We start from the raw sequence: 17,031 nt of genomic DNA, 5'->3' as shown, positions 1-17,031 counted from the left end.
TCAGCCTGCCACCTCAGGGTTTTAGTAGCTATTGGTGATGATAGTAGAGACCCAGTATTTCACCTGATGTTTAAACAAATTTCTAATAAGTTGACTAGTATTCTAAAATTTCAACCTAAATATAATTCTTGGAATGGCATAAACAGAATTTCAGAGAAGTAGAATGTCATTAATGAAGGGGTTCCTGCTGAGGGGTCAGTTAGCAGACAAGGCATCTATATGTGTCTTTTTCTTACTCTTGTAGTCATTGTCAGAAAGATTGTTTCACCAATAAATTTACTGTTTGTGTAGAAGAATCAGCCTAACCCATATAAACAGAAACTTAGCCTAAGAAATCAGAAATCTAGGTGACAAAGGAAATCTAGGTGAGAAGCAGAAACTAAATCTGTGCACTGTAAGAAGCCCCATCTTCTTGTTTGGGATATCAAGGTTTCTTATGCGAGTTTCAGAAGCACTGTTCTTCCCTGTGCTCAATTGGCTGGCAGTACCTACAACAGACTTCTCTTGGAAGTCAAGTCCTTGATTGAGTCTCTCAGAACACCTTCTACACATTGAGGGTGGGTGAAACTTGGGTCTGAACTATAGTTCCTTCCAATTTGGTGCCTTGTATGCATTGTATAATAGGTATATATAGGTTCTTCCCTGGTGGCTCAGACAGTAAAGCATCTGTCTACAATGCGGGAGACCCGGGTTCAATCCCTGGGTTGGGAAGATCCCCTGGAGAAGGAAATGGCAATCCATTCCAGGACTATTGCCTGGAAAATCCCATGGACAGAGGAGCCTGGTAGGCTGGCTATAGCCCATGGGGTCGCAAAGAGTTGGACATGACTAAGTGACTTTGCTTTCGCTTTCTATGCATTGTATAAAACATACCCCTGCTAAAACATGTTGACTCACTGCATGTATCATTGCCTGCACCCATCTTGAAATAAAAAATGGAAGTGCAGAGAAAAACTCAGCTGTGCCAATTAAGTGGTCTTCTGGGAAGCATTCTCCATGGAAAATGGTAAGAAATGAGGGTTTGTGGTCAGACATTCTTTTATTCTTTGCTAGAGTTGTTTTGCAATGGAACCCCACTCCAGTACTCTTGCCTGGAAAATCCCATGGATGGAGGAGCCTGGTTAGGCTGCGGTCCATGGGGTCGCTGAGGGTCAGACACGACTGAGCGACTTCACTTTCACTTTTCACTTTCATGCATTGGAGAAGGAAATGGCAACCCACTCCAGTGTTCTTGCCTGGAGAATCCCAGGGACAGTGGAGCCTGGTGGGCTGCTGTCTATGGGGTTGCACAGAGTCAGACACGACTGAAGTGACTTAGCAGCAGCAGCAGAGTTGTTTTTGCATCTATAGCAGGGTACTCACTGAGTTCACTGCAGAACATACTGTTCGTGGTTTGAGTCACAATTTAGTCATCAAAGTGGAGGATCAGTTATTTTATTGTGTTCTTTTGTTGCTCTTCCTCTGCCAGCTTTTTGGCAATGTCTCTGGGCATTAACTTTTCCACTCAAGAAAAGGTCAGGGGAAACTATGATGGTTGTTGACAAGCTGTCCATTTTCTCCTTTCAGGAAGCTCAAGTGAGACATTCATTGGAGTATGAGGATGTAAAACTCAAGGCTAGCATGAACTTTGAGATTATTTGTGGCTCTAAACTCAAGTTGGAAATAGAAATAAGCAAAGGGAAAGCTCCAGGTTCGTTGCTTTTCCATGTGCAGCTGTGGACGGAACCATTTAGTGAACGGTCTCTAAATGAAGTAAGAGGGATAGGAAATGGTACCCACGAAAGCACTGGGACGTTTTAGCGTGAAACTGTGAAAAGTGCTTAGCACAGAGCTGTTGCCCAGGAAGAGCATAGTAGGTGCAGGCTGCCTATTGCACTATGACAAAAACCACCATTGTTCTTTGCACAAGTTGCTTGACTCATTCAGTTCTTACTTAGCCTCAGCTCCAAACAGAGGCATAGTGGCAGTGAAGGCCTTTGGTCTCAATCCGGAACTTCTGACTTTTCTTCTACTGGTGTTTTTTGGCATGATTTGTTACCAGATTCTATGAATGGGGAGGTCATTGTTAAAAAAAAAAAAAAGCCACAAAAGAAATTTGCATAAAATAGAGTTTTATTTTACCATTGACATTCATCTTAGAAAGCTGTACCCATGGGAGAGAAAAAAAAATCTCTCTGAGGTAGTTATTTACATATTTTTAAATTATGGGAGGGAGTACAGTAGCATTTTCATAAGGCTTGCCTGGTCACTGTAGTATTTTGAGAACCTGCAGCATTTTCTAGTGCTCTGGGATACCCACCCTGCGTTCCCTACGTCCTCTTTACCCAGCATCTAGCGGTTCTGTCACCACTTGAATATGCCCCGACTCTCTCTGTGACATATCTTTTTCTTGTTTCTGTTAAAGCATTTATCATTTGCAAGCTACCCAAGCATTAGTATTTTAGTTAATTATATACAGTACCACTAAGGACTTTAGCCTCAAGAAATTTTTAAGTTTGTGGCTTTACAGTCAATAAAATGTATTTGCATAGTGCAGGGTTTAGAAGCACAGTCTGCACGAGCGTGTCTACTTCCAAGAGGTCTTTCTGATGCAAATGACTGCCACTAATATGTGAAATCAAAATAATAATTATAATTTATGAATCCCCTAGAAACACAGGATAAACACTCGGCCAGTTGTTCATATCTGCTTTTGGGTAGGTTTCTCAGTTCACACTGGCAAGTATCTTTGGTTTGTTTTCTGCTTAAGCCCAAACCCCTCTTTCTTTTAGTTTAATTTTGCAATAGGATTGTTTCTATTAATAATTTCAGATCCATAACTTCTTACATATTCTATTCTTTTCTTCTCCCTAATAGTTTGCTCTTACAGATTACCTAAGGCATATATCCTGAGAAAATAGTATATTAAAATCGGCAAGATAAGCAGGTCTTTCAAAGAGAGAAGACCTCACTAGCAGAACACTAGAAATTCTGCTGTGAGAGAGTTTGTGTAGAGCAGCTGACAGTTTATTCAACAAAAGCTTACAGGAGTGTGCATTTAAAGATAAATACTGGACTGTTTGGGTAAAAATAAAAATACATCAGAAAATCAGGAGATTTTAAAAGGAAAGCTTCTTTGCATGCTGGGGAAATAAAAAAATAATTAGTGCTTTAGAGTTCTCCTCATTTTATCTAAACCTCAAACCCTTTCCTGGGAAATGTGATGAAAAGGATGAGCTTCATTCAAGAAAAGAATATAACGACATCTCAGTTCATCAGAAAGCCTAAGAATGAGGTGTTAACTGTGAACTGATTGAAAATGCTTTCTTTTTTTTCTATTTTAATCTAAATTGTTAAAAATATTTCTTGAAACTACCCTTCTTTGCAATTTTGTTGGGGAGAAAGCATTCTTATGCTTGTCCCTTGAGATGTTGTAAAATGGTACATGGATAAGAAGTGCAGTGTTCAAAAAAGCCTGGGAAACATTGATTATCAAGCTTTTTAGTAAAATAGATAAGCTATTGAATGTGTCACTTAGAAAAAAGTGTACAGTATTTCTTGGCTTGGCTAACTCACAGCTCAGTAGTATTTTCACATCATTACCCCATTTTTATTCTGCTGTTATTTGTATGCTGGGTAATTGGCTCAGGACCACAAAATGACTAGAGTAATTGCAGAAAGTGTATGTGCAGATATGTGCATGCCTGTATATGTGTATGTGTTGGGGATGTGTGAAACGTCTGATACAATTGAGTTCCATCTCTCTTTGAGAGCAAATGAACTTTCTTAGGAATTCCCCTATATACTTAACATTTTTATTGACATATAGTTGATTTACAGTTTTGTGTTATTTTCAGGTATACGACAGTCAATTCAGTTATATATACATAATTGTGCTCTACAGTAGGTCCTTGTTGTTTACCTATTTTATATAGAGAAATATGTGTCACTTAATCCCAAACTCTTCATTTGCCTGACTTTCCCCTTTGGTAACCATAAATTTGTTATCTGTGTCTATGGGTTGATTTTTGTTTTGTAAATAAGTTCATTTTTGTTATTTTATATGTGGAACCAATAAACTCTTTTCTTACATCTCATCATGTAGAATTGTAACCCTGGCCTGTTCCTAAATTAGTGCTTGCTGAGGAGGAAATTGAGTTGTCTTAGATAAATGAGGATTGAGTCAGTGAGGCTCAGGAAATGTCCAGAAGCCCGTCCTCCTGCAGTGGCCGCCGGAACCAGAAGAGACCAGGTTTCAGTTAGGGGAGGAGGAGTAGGGTGGTAGATGAAAAACCAGAGACTCTGAACTTGGTGCACAGTTGCATTTACTACGGTAGGGGAAATAAAGTTAGCCTTTTGTTGTTGTTAATGAACTTGATGTTGTTGCCGAAACGCAGCCTCTGATCACTGGTTCTGAACAGAAATGCAGACACAGAGTTTTGGGTGAAGTAGAAAAGAGTAGCTTTTATCGCTTTGCCTGGCAGAGGGGGCCACAGCGAGCTAATGCCCTCAAGACCATGTGAAGGGGTTGTGAGGAGTTTTATAGTGTTCAAGAAACAGGGCGTGGTCAGCAGGAGGATCATTCTCGGACTGGTTGGCATCAAGGTGGAGTTTCAAGCATCCTCGTTCTTCTGATTTCAACTGTCTAGGGTCTATGTACTTGTGGTCAGCAGTTTTCCCCTGGAGGGGGTCTGCTTCCTGTAAAACAGCTTAGACCTTTGTCAATATCTTTTGGGTAACTGGGAGTTCAGTGATTCTGTCATGTGGCAAAGTTATAGTCTAAATTCTTACCAGTTCTCCAGCCAACAGCAACTCTTTGTTTCTACATCTTCACATTTACCAAACATTAACTCTTCAGCTAGCATTTTACTTAAGAAGATAAAGACACAGGGGCCGTATACAGTTTCATTATGAGGCTACATTTTTCAACTCCTAGTGGCCCCAAAGACAAATGTATACCTTTTTCTCACAGCCTTTAATAAGCTAATATATCTCTCTGGTGACTGTTCAAAAGAGGGATAAAGCCTATAATGTTTCACACATAATAAAGTATTTCATTATTTAAAATATTGCAATTATTTTTCAAGGCATTCCATCCGATATGAATGTCTTTATAAAAGTAGTTGAAAAACTGCTGTCTTGAATTACTAGTCTGAACCTGTTTCATAATGTATATTTTGTAATGGTCATAACACCTTCAAGATTGCCTTTCTAAGTACTATAAAAAATAAGAGAAATTTGTAAAGTAGCAGGTTATAAAAGTAATATTAGAAAATGAATTGCCTTATATCTGTAAGTATAGTAAAATGTTAATATGAGAACCTAGTGAGTTCACTGTAAAATTCTTTCATCCTTGCTCTACATTTAAATTTTTCCATGACAGAAAGTTGGAAAATAATAAACAACCACAGCAAAACAAGGAATAATTTTTTTGTATGCAACCATAAACCAGTGGAAGTACTTAGGAAAGAAATCCATATTTATAATTGCAAAACTAAGTAAAATACCAAATGCTAACTTTCCACAAAACACTCAAAACTCATGTGAGAAAAGGAATCCAAATTGGAAAAGAAGAAGTAAAACTCTCACTGTTTGCAGATGACATGATCCTCTACATAGAAAACCCTAAAGACTCCACCAGAAAATTACTAGAACTAATCAATGACTATAGTAAAGTTGCAGGATATAAAATCAACACCCAGAAATCCCTTGCATTCCTATACACTAATAATGAGAAAACAGAAAGAGAAATTAAGGAAACAATTCCATTCACCATTGCAACGGAAAGAATAAAATACTTAGGAATATATCTACCTAAAGAAACTAAAGACCTATATATAGAAAACTATAAAACACTGGTGAAAGAAATCAAAGAGGACACTAATAGATGGAGAAATATACCATGTTCATGGATTGGAAGACTCAATATAGTGAAAATGAGTATACTACCCAAAGCAATTTATAGATTCAATGCAATCTCTATCAAGCTACCAACGGTATTCTTCACAGAGCTAGAACAAATAATTTCACAATTTGTATGGAAATACAAAAAAACCTCGAATAGCCAAAGCTATCTTGAGAAAGAAGAATGGAACTGGAGGAATCAACCTACCTGACTTCAGGCTCTACTACAAAGCCACAGTTATCAAGACAGTATGGTACTGGCACAAAGACAGAAATATAGATCAATGGAACAAAATAGAAAGCCCAGAGATAAATCCACGCACATATGGACACCTTATCTTTGACAAAGGAGGCAAGAATATGCAATGGATTAAAGACAATCTCTTTAACAAGTGGTGCTGGGAAATCTGGTCAACCACTTGTAAAAGAATGAAGCTAGAACACTTTCTAACACCATACACAAAAATAAACTCAAAATGGATTAAAGATCTCAACATAAGACCAGAAACCATAAAACTCCTAGAGGAGAACATAGGCAAAACACTCTCCAACATACATCACAGCAGGATCCTCTATGACCCACCTCCCAGAATATTGGAAATAAAAGCGAAAATAAACAAATGGGACCTAATTAACCTTAAAAGCTTCTGCACATCAAAGGAAACTATTAGCAAGGTGAAAAGACAGCCTTCAGAATGGGAGAAAATAATAGCAAATGAAGCAACTGACAAACAACTAGTCTCAAAAATATACAAGCAACTCCTACAGCTCAACTCCAGAAAAATAAATGACCCAATCAAAAAATGGGCCAAAGAACTAAATAAGACATTTCTCCAAAGAAGACATACAGATGGCTAACAAACACATGAAAAGATGCTCAACATCACTCATTATCAGAGAAATGCAAATCAAAACCACTATGAGGTACCATTTCACACCAGTCAGAATGGCTGCAATCCAAAAGTCTCCAAGTAATAAATGCTGGAGAGGGTGTGGAGAAAAGGGAACCCTCTTACACTGTTGGTGGGAATGCAAACTAGTACAGCCACTATGGAGAACAGTGTGGAGATTCCTTAAAAAACTGGAAATAGAACTGCCTTATGACCCAGCAATCCCACTGCTGGGCATACACACTGAGGAAACCAGAAGGGAAAGAGACATGTGTACCCCAATGTTCATCGCAGCACTGTTTATAATAGCCAGGACATGGAAGCAACCTAGATGTCCATCAGCAGATGAATGGATAAGAAAGCTGTGGTACATATACACAATGGAGTATTACTCAGCCATTAAAAAGAATACATTTGAATCAGTTCTAATGAGGTGGATGAAACTGGAGCCTATTATACAGAGTGAAGTAAGCCAGAAAGAAAAACACCAATACAGTATACTAATGCATATATATGGAATTTAGAAAGATGGTAACAATAACCCTGTGTATGAGACAGCAAAAGAGACACTGATGTATAGAACAGTCTTTTGGACTCTGTGGGAGAGGGAGAGGGTGGGAAGATTTGGGAGAATGGCATTGAAACATGTAAAATATCATGTATGAAACGAGTTGCCAGTCCAGGTTCGATGCACGATACTGGATGCTTGGGGCTAGTGCACTGGGATGACCCAGAGGGATGGTATGGGAAAGGAGGAGGGAGGAAGGTTCAGGGTGGGGAACACATGTATACCTGTGGCGGATTCATTTTGATATTTGGCAAAACTAATACAATTATGTAAAGTTTAAAAATAAAATAAAATTAAAAAAAAAAGATCAGATGGTTGGAATACAGGGGAATCACGATTGACTCTAATCCATCTTATACCATCACTTTCCTAAATAAATTAAAAATCTATATCTGAAAAAAAAATTTTTAAAACAGCATTAAAGGAAACAAAAATAGAGAAGCAAATGGAAAGTCACAAATGGGCATTCTCACCTTTGTAGAGAATTTTGTTCTAGCTAAGTGCTACAGCATATATAAATACAATGTAAACCCAGTAAATGTAATATCAATTTTTTTTCCTCTTCTCAAGATAGGTAAGTAGTTAGTAAAACTCATTTGAGTACATAAACAAAAACTACCAGAACATTTGGGGAGGGGGAGGAATAATAATTATAGTGAGAGAGAGGTTAAATCTACCAGTTATTAAAATACATTATAAAGACTTTATAACTGAAACTGTAGTGTTGGCTCATGAATAAACAAATCAAACAGTGAAATAAATGTTAAAAATCCAGAAATATATCTAATTACACATGGAAACAGTATATAATAAAGGATACACTTCATATCAGTGAGAAAAGTTGAACTGACGTATGTTACAATAACTAGTTATATGAAAAAAGATAAAATTTTAATTCTGCACATTGCACACCAGAATATATTCCAGGTGGATGAAACATCTAAGTTTAAAAAAATAAAATTATATAAGTGCTAGAAGAAAGCATGGATAAAAAGCATTCTGTACTCTGGGAGTGGGGCATTTTTTCTAGCTATGATTGAAAATCCAGAGGCAGTAATAAGAAAATAAATTGATTTTTTTAAGAAAAAGTGTTTTTATCTAATATAATTTTATGCAGAAAATACCTAAAGTGAGTAAAAGAAAAATGACAAACTAGGAAAAATATTTGCAAATTAATCTGAAAGAATGAATATAACTTTATTAATAAACTATTTTTTAAAACAGAAGAAAATTACCAACTACTAATTAAAACATATAGCATAAAATAAATACAATAGCTTTGTACTATATGCAAATATAGTCAACCTCCCCTGTAGTAAGAAAAATGCAAATAAAAATATACTGTTACAGCATTTCTCACCTATATGACGGAAATCCAAGTTTGAGGACATGTTCAGTTGTCAAGTTGTTGGGAAATGAACTCTCACCTTTTGCTAGTGGGAGAGCAAATTAGTGCAACCCCATTAGAGGGGAATTTGCCAATATTTAGCAAGAAACTCTTGAGCACAGCAATCGCCTTTCTCAGACTAAATGACCAAAATATTCAGATAAGAACTGAGAAACACACATTTTCCAAGGCTGTTCATTGCACTACATTTTTAGACTGTTGGTTAGCATGATTATTATTCTAAGAATGTTACCTGTTTATTACAGAATTGAGGAAATAAATAGTTGTAATGGTGTCATTAAGAACCAGGATTTTCCTCATTAAAAAAAAAAAAAAAAAGAGGCAGACGTGTAAGGGTGTCGAGATAAGCAAAAACCCTGTGGTCCAGAATTTGAATTGGAGGGAGCAGTGCGGATTCATGACAGATTTTATCTTCTCCAAAACAGATCCCTGCTCTAAACACACTGCACAGGTCTAGACCCAGTGAAGAGCAGTGAGCACAAGGTTGATTGGTACTTGAATGGTATACATATGAAACACAAAAGTGTCTGCCATTTGAGATACTAACGTGTGCTCTGTAAAGGAAAAATATAAATTCACATAATTTAGGGAAATTCTGAACTTCCTCTTCGGAAATTATACTTTATGTTAAATACTCTGAAACAATCTCTCAGTAAAGAAATCGAGTAACGTTGAACACAGTGGCTGTGGGAAACACTCTGTTTTGTAGGGGAATGGACTGGGATTGTAGAATCCCTGTTGTTTCATTCCTACACAAGTGTGTCATTGAAAATAGTCTGGGCAGTGCTGCTGTGAAAGTGAAACTCAGTCTGTGGTTAACTATTTGTCGTAGAAGTTCGGGAGGTCTAAAGAGAGTTCCTGGTATTATCATGTACTTAACAAATGACTAATACAAGTGTTGTTTAGAATCTATCAGATATAAATTCTGTGTTCAGTGCCGGGAATGTAACGGGTGTGAAAAGGAAAGGAAAGTCTGGTAAAGCATTAAAATGCAGTGATACTATTAATTTGATTATAAAGATTTGAAACATTTTATGAAGATCTTTGTGATCAAGAAGCTAAGTATAAGCAACAATTGTACTATGCTGTGGAGTGAGAATTAAATTATGATGAGCAAAAGCAAGGAGGGACATTTCTGGCAAAGCAAACAGCTTGAGCAAAGATAACTTAATATTAGAGTTGATGTTTACAGGAAAAATAGCCATACTTGTCTGGAGCAAAAAATATATGTGTGCATGCCTGCATGCTAAGTTGCTTCAGTCGTGTCCGACTCTGCAACCTTATGGACTGTAGCCCGCCAGGCTCCTCTGTCCATGGGATTCTCCAGGCAAGAATACTGGGGTTGGTTGCCACACCCTCCTTCAGGGAATCTTCCCAAAATGTGTGTGTGTGTGATTGTGAATTCTAGGAAGAGGGTGAGGTAGGGCCAATGAAGTCAGAGAAATGTTGCTTCTGGGTTCTGGAAGGAGGGTGGTTTATCATTGCTATTCCCATACATGACCTTGGGAAGGTGATTTCATTTCTGTGAGGCTCAGCTTTCCCATCTGTATAGTGAGGACTAATGATATTTAAGTCACAAAGTGGGGATAAAATAAAAAATCATGTATATAAAGCTTTCAGCACAGTGGAGGGCTTTTAATCGCTGCTTGTTCTTACTGTTATAGGCAGAGAGGAACAAAGCGATGAATATCCTCCATTGTCAAGGGAAAGTATTTGGATTTCATTTCACAGGCAGTGAAGAACCATTGCAGAATTCTGAGCATGAGGGTGAAGTGATTAGCTCTGTGGTTTGGAAATATGAACATGGAAGAATGAGTGAATGAAGAGGGACACCTGGCATTGTGTCCTGATTGGAGATGAGGAAGCATAAATGGGACATTTGTAGTGTGGCCAAAACTGTTCACTTTTTAAGAGATTTTTGGCTATTCATTAGATATATGTATGTAGGAAGGTGGACTGAAAGACAAGAAAGAATTAAAAAAAAAAAAAAAAAGACATCAGGGTTTCCAGCCTGAGCATCTGAGTTGCCAGTAATACCAAAACCTGAGACAGACAACATAGGAAGAAGGGCAGGTATATAGAAGAAGGTAGTGATTTCAGGGGTAGTATTTAGTTAGTTTTCTCTTACTTTTTTCTGGTCCATCCCCTTCTAGAATAAGTGAGCTTTGAAGATTTGAATGTGGTGGCCCAGCTTCTAATCCCATTAATCCCTTGACTCTCTGGGACCACTGTGTTTTGGAAAGAATGTTGGCTTATTACAAAGGTTGTGATTGTGATCATTAGAAGTGCTGCTTCTGAGATCTATCAAATGTATCAGAAATGAACTCCCAGTAATGAACTCCAGTAATGAACAAATATCCAGGAATGAAGTCCAAAGTCAAACACCCCAAACCATCAAAGCAACCTAACATGGTAGCCAAATGTAGATATGTGGCCTGCAGGACTGTGTTCCTCAAAGCATTGCTTTCTTTAAGCAGAGTTGAAGGTAAATGCAAATTGAAACATTCTCCTCAACACCAGAGTTTGTGTGTGTTTCTTGTTTCCATGTGCAGGACAGGAGAGAATTGGGAAAGACTCCAACTATGAGCAGGAGGGCAAAGTTCAGTTTGTGATTGACGCAGTGTATGCCATGGCTCACGCCCTTCACCACATGAACAAGGATCTCTGTGCTGACTACCGGGGTGTCTGTCCAGAGATGGAGCAAGCTGGGGGCAAGAAGTTGTTGAAGTATATCCGCAATGTGAATTTCAATGGTGAGTCTCCGTGTTTTTTTATCCCCCTCAGGCTGACATGGGGAGTTTATGTTTTAGAAAAACAACACCTAGAGAATGCCATGCCACTCTAGTATGTCTAAAGTATTATATGTAAAACTGCTCATAATGACAGTGAAGCATTGATACCAAAGTACTTTATGAATCTAAGAAGTCACATTATGGCAAGTATGATTTTAATGCTCTTATATATTTACCAATATTCTAATATGCTGACATGTGGTAAACCAGATAACCAGAACATCCAATAGTATAATTCTGGGTGATACATAACTTGGTGGTATTTAAGTCTTTTGGCAAGACAGAAATTTGTCATAATCAACTGGTATATTTTTAAACAAATATTTCAAAATTCCAATATCTTGATCATGTGATATATTTTGCTTGCGCTCATTAAAAATATTTAAACGTCTCTATTCCAGTCTCTTTTGGAATCCTAAATGCTGATATTCTGGTTTCATTGGTTAAGTAGTCAGATTACAGTTTACTCTTGAGTATGTGGATTATATCATTTCAAACGATTGTATAAATGCTAAATGTATTATTTAGCAGTGAGTGAGCAGATGAATAAATAAATTGGGGAGGGTTATAGTTTACCCATGGCTGTCCTGGTGGCTCAAAGGGTAGAGAGTCAGCCTGTAATGTGGGAGGCCCAGGTTCGATCCCTGAATCAGGAAGATCCCCTGGAGAAAGAAATGGTAACCCACTCCAGTATTCTTGCCTGGAGAATCCCCACGGACAGAGGAGCCTGTAAGGCTACAGTCCATGGGGTTGATAAGAGTCAGACATGACTGTGCGACTTCACGTTCACTTTCATGGTTTAGCCTCTTTTTCTTAAAACATAAGTTTGTTTTTTGTTTTTGTTTTTTTTTTTTGCCAAAGTTTTCCTTGGTGAACGTCACTAGGAATGGGAGTGAATAAGAGGAAAAGGAAGGGCCAGTTGCTCTACGTACTCATGTTAAATGAAATAATGATTATGATTTTCTGTAACACCAAAATCTCATATTAGAAACTTATTTCTCAAGGTATAATACTTTGGTAGAAATTAATAAAGAAAGAAAGTGAAGTCGCTCAATTGTGTCCAACTCTTTGCGATCCCATGGACTGTAGTGTACCAGGCTTATCTGTCCATGGGATTTTCCAGGCAAGAGTATTGGAATGGGTTGCCATTTCCTTCTCCAGGGGATATTCCTGACCCAGGGATCGAACCCAGGTCTCCTGCATTGCAGGCAGACGCTTTACCCTCTGAGCCACCGGGGAAGCCCAGAAATTAATAGGTTACCTAAAATAAATGAGTAGAGATAGGTGGGGAATATAATAGGAGATTTATTATGAGCATTGGCTGACACAGTTTTGGAGACTGACATGCCCCCACAACCTGCCACCTATAAGCTGGAGAACCAGAGAACCAGCGGGGTGCTTTAGTCCAAGTGCACAGGCCTTGGGGTCAGAGGGTCAGGGGTGTAAGTTCTGATCTGCTTCTGAAAGCCAGAGAACTAGGAGCACCAATGTCTGAAGGCAGGAGAGGATGGGTGTCTGCTCAAGCAGAGAGAGTGAATTTGCCCTTCTTCTGCCTTCTGTCATACTTTCTAGGGATTGGGTGGCACCAGCCCACATTGGGGAGGGTCACCTGCTTCATTCTGTTCAGCAATTCAACAATTCTTTGTTCACTTTAACCGTTCTTCCAGGAACAACCTCATATATACACAGAAATCAAGTTTTGCCAGCTGTCAGGGCTTCTGCAGTCAAGCTGACACATAAAATTAACCATCTTGAACGTCAATTATATCTTGATTAAAAAAGTAATCTCGACATGGGATAATGCAAAATTTTATACAGTAATAAACCTAATATATTGCATATGAATAATGTAACCATACTGCAGGGAGTGAGGGAAAAAAAGAATGCAAGTAAATTTTGAAGACAGTATTCCACTGTACACTGTCAGTCTGAAGATATGAAGAGCAGTACACAGATAGTGCTCAGTAGCTAGAAGTTAGTATGTTTTTTCCCCACAATTCTGAGGCTTATTTATGTGCATAAGAGAACTGAGAGATTTAATAAAAGATACTGCAGATAATGAGCATCAGGTCTCTCATTGTCAGGGAGAGAAATGACTAGTAAGGATGGGAGAAAATTAAAGTAACACTGTGTTGACTATACCAACATGCAGTATACTCACACAGTTGGAGAGATACAGAAATGGATAGGGTTATGTCTGTATGCGTACAAATCTCTACTGTTAGTTCTGTCCACTGAGAGTGCCTAGGAGTGATGACATCCTGATAGAAATAACTGCACCTTCATTCACATCTTATTTATAAATACCATTCTCCAATGAAATAGAGCTAGGGATCTCTAGTGGAACTCTTAATTCGGGGGCCAGAGCAGGGCAAGTAGAAGATGAGCTTGAAAACGTGTTGTGCCACAAAGTAAGAAAGTGCTCAAAAATTGATGGGACCATGTCAAAGGGGCAAAGGAACCAGCTTAAAGATCCCATCAGCCAATTCTAGACCAATAATGGATTTAACTGATATAATAAATATCAATGAGTTCATGCTCACAGAAATAAATAATTGAACACACACATGCAGGAGAAGGGACAACATGATGGGAGGATGCAAAAATGGAGATATGAAATTCACCAAAGACCTCAGTAATAATTACTTAAGGTAAGAATCATCAATGGATGCTAAAATTCTGGGGCTAGAGTAAGATGAGAAATAAGATATTTTCATAGCATCAAAGTGTCATTCATCATGGAACATATTAATTACAAAAGGGAAAAGAGCAACTTTGAAGTAGAAAAACCTGGAACACAGTATTTAACCAAGTCATCTAGGTTAATGTCACCAATGAGACTTAACAGCATCACATGCTGCTAATCATTAGAGATATATAAATCAAAACTTCAGTAAGTACCACTTCACACTAGTCAGAATGATCATTATCAAAAAGTCTGCTAATAATAAATGCTGGAGAGTTTTTGGAGAAAACAGAATCCTCCTACACTGTTGGTGAGAATGTAAATTGGTGCAGTTACTGTGCAGAACAGTATGAAAGTTCCTTAAAAAACTTAAAATTGTGCTACTATAATATATGATCCATCAATCCCACTCCTGGGCATGTATCCAGTCAGTCAGTTCAGTCGCTCAGTCGTGTCTGACTCTTTGCGACCCCATGAATCGCAGCACTCCAGGCCTCCCTGTCCATCACCAACTCCCGGAGTTCACTCAGACTCATGTCCATCGAGTCAGTGATGCCATCCAGCCATCTCATCCTCTGTCGTCCCCTTCTCCTCCTGCCCCCAATCCCTCCCAGCATCAGTCTTTTCCAATGAGTCAACTCTTCACATGAGGTGGCCAAAGTACTGGAGTTTCAGCTTTAGCATCATTCCCTCCAAAGAAATCCCAGGGCTGATCTCCTTCAGAATGGACTGGGTGGATCTCCTTGCAGTCCAAGGGACTCTCAAGAGTCTTCTCCAACACCACAGTTCAAAAGCAGCACTTCTTCGGTGCTCAGCCTTCTTCACAGTCCAACTCTCACATCCATACATGACCACAGAAAAAACCATAGCCTTGACTAGATGGACCATAATTTGAAAAGATACATGCACACAAACATTTATTGCAGCACTGTTAGAGTGCTAAGACATGGAAGCAACCTGAATGCCCATCAGCAGGTGAATGGATAAAGAAGACATGGTAGATATATTGATATGTACAATGGAATATCACTCAGCTCTAAAAGTGCAACCATTCCATTTGCAGCAACATGGATAGACCTAGGGATTATTATATAAAGTGAAGCAAATGAGACAAAGAAAGACAAATATCATATGATATCACTTGTATGTGGAATCTAAAAATAATGATACAAATGAACTTATTTATAAAACAGAGACAGACTTTGAAAACTTATGGTTTCTGAAGCGGAAAGGTGATGGAGGGGATAAATTAGGAATTTGGGAATAATATACACATATTACTATATATAAAATAGATAATGAACAATGACTTACTATAGCACAGGGAACTAAGTATTTTGTAATTATCTATATGGAGAAGGCAATGGCACCCCACTCCAGTCCTCTTGCCTGGAAAATCCCCTAGGCGGAGGAGCCTGGTAGGCTGCAGTCCATGGGGTCGCTAAGAGTTGGACACGACTGAGCGACTTCACTTTCACTTTTCACTTTCATGCATTGGAGAAGGAAATGGCAACCCACTCCAGTGTTCTTGCCTGGAGAATCCCAGGGACGGGGGAGCCTGGTGGGCTGCCATCTATGGGGTCGCACAGAGTCAGACATGACTGAAGTGACTTAGCAGCAGTAGCAGCAGCATATGAGGAAAAAGCTATGTATATAAATCTGAGTCACTTTGCTGTATACCTGAAACTAACACTACATTGTAAATCAACTATACTTTAACAAAAATAAATTAATTTTAAAAAGATACCCTGAGAAGGTTACAGCATCACTTCTGAGGTCTTATTGCCAAAAATATATAACCTCCATTTAATCATGAAGGAACATCAGACATCCAAATTGAAGGGTATTTTAAAACATAACTGGCTCATACCCTTCAAAAGTGTCCAGGTCAGGAAAAAGACAGATGGATGAATTGTTCCAGACTGGAAGGAATTTAGGAGACATTACTATTAAATGCTATGTGGAAACATTGATCTTAAACCAAAAAAAGATATGAATGGGACAGTTATTTTAAGAACATCTGTGGATTAGTTTTAAATAGCATGATAACAATGTTAATTTCCTGGTTTAGATAATTATGGTTTAAAAAATCTTCTTGCTTCTTTTAAATAATAACCCATTTAAACCCACAATATTGGATCAATCTTTCAGGAGTTACTTAGCATCAGGGTGAAGAAAAATCATATCCAGTTTGGGAACCAACAGTTTCCAAGCTGAGATGGAGACAAAATTGACTGTGAATACAACCACAAAAATAGTTCAACTACAAATCACCTTCTTTTTGTAGTTTTCTTGCTCATCATACAGAATCTCCTAAAATATATAATTTTCCCAGAACCAGGTACATATAAATTTCATCATATATCCTGGGGTCATTTTCTGGGCTTTGTATTCTGGTCCATAGATAAACATCACCATTCAGAGGCCAGTAACCAAAAAAAAAAATAGGTCATTTTGAGAATATTTTCGGTGATTCTCATCTGATTCTTCTTCCGTAGAGTGCTTGTAGACTCATTTAGTTAAGATGGTCTTACCCGCTGATGAGCCAGAATTGCTGCGTTACTGACTGGACTCAGGGTCTATGTCCCAGATAAATACTATGTGCCAGAAACTGTTCTAAGTACTTTTTTGTATACTGGCTTCTTTAATATTTATAATCCCAGATGGCTTAGGTATGGTTATTTTCCTTCTTTTTTTTTTTTTTTAAACAGATAAACTACTTCATAGAGAAACTAAGAATCTTGGTGTTTAAAGCCACGTGGTTTTGTAGTGATCATGCTGTTATTGTTACCTCGGGTACCTAA

General features: G+C 38.1%; 1 protein-coding gene across 3 annotated transcripts in view; it reads left to right on the top strand.

The window, feature by feature from the left end:
* The window catches only part of GRM7 (glutamate metabotropic receptor 7), a 946,213-nt gene that overhangs the window by 616,898 nt on the left and 312,284 nt on the right, over positions 1 to 17,031 (top strand). For all 3 annotated transcript variants that reach the window (XM_044934328.2, XM_025272826.3, XM_044934327.2), the window contains exon 6: positions 11,302 to 11,502. In XM_044934328.2, the coding sequence (XP_044790263.2) occupies positions 11,302 to 11,502 (201 nt within the window). The remainder of the gene's footprint in view (positions 1 to 11,301; positions 11,503 to 17,031) is intronic.

This window comes from Bubalus bubalis, chromosome 21, assembly GCF_019923935.1.
Source record: "Bubalus bubalis isolate 160015118507 breed Murrah chromosome 21, NDDB_SH_1, whole genome shotgun sequence".
Taxonomy (NCBI): Eukaryota; Metazoa; Chordata; class Mammalia; order Artiodactyla; family Bovidae; genus Bubalus; species Bubalus bubalis.
Note: the sequence above shows the minus strand (reverse complement) of the source record. Positions and strands in the feature narration are given on the sequence as shown.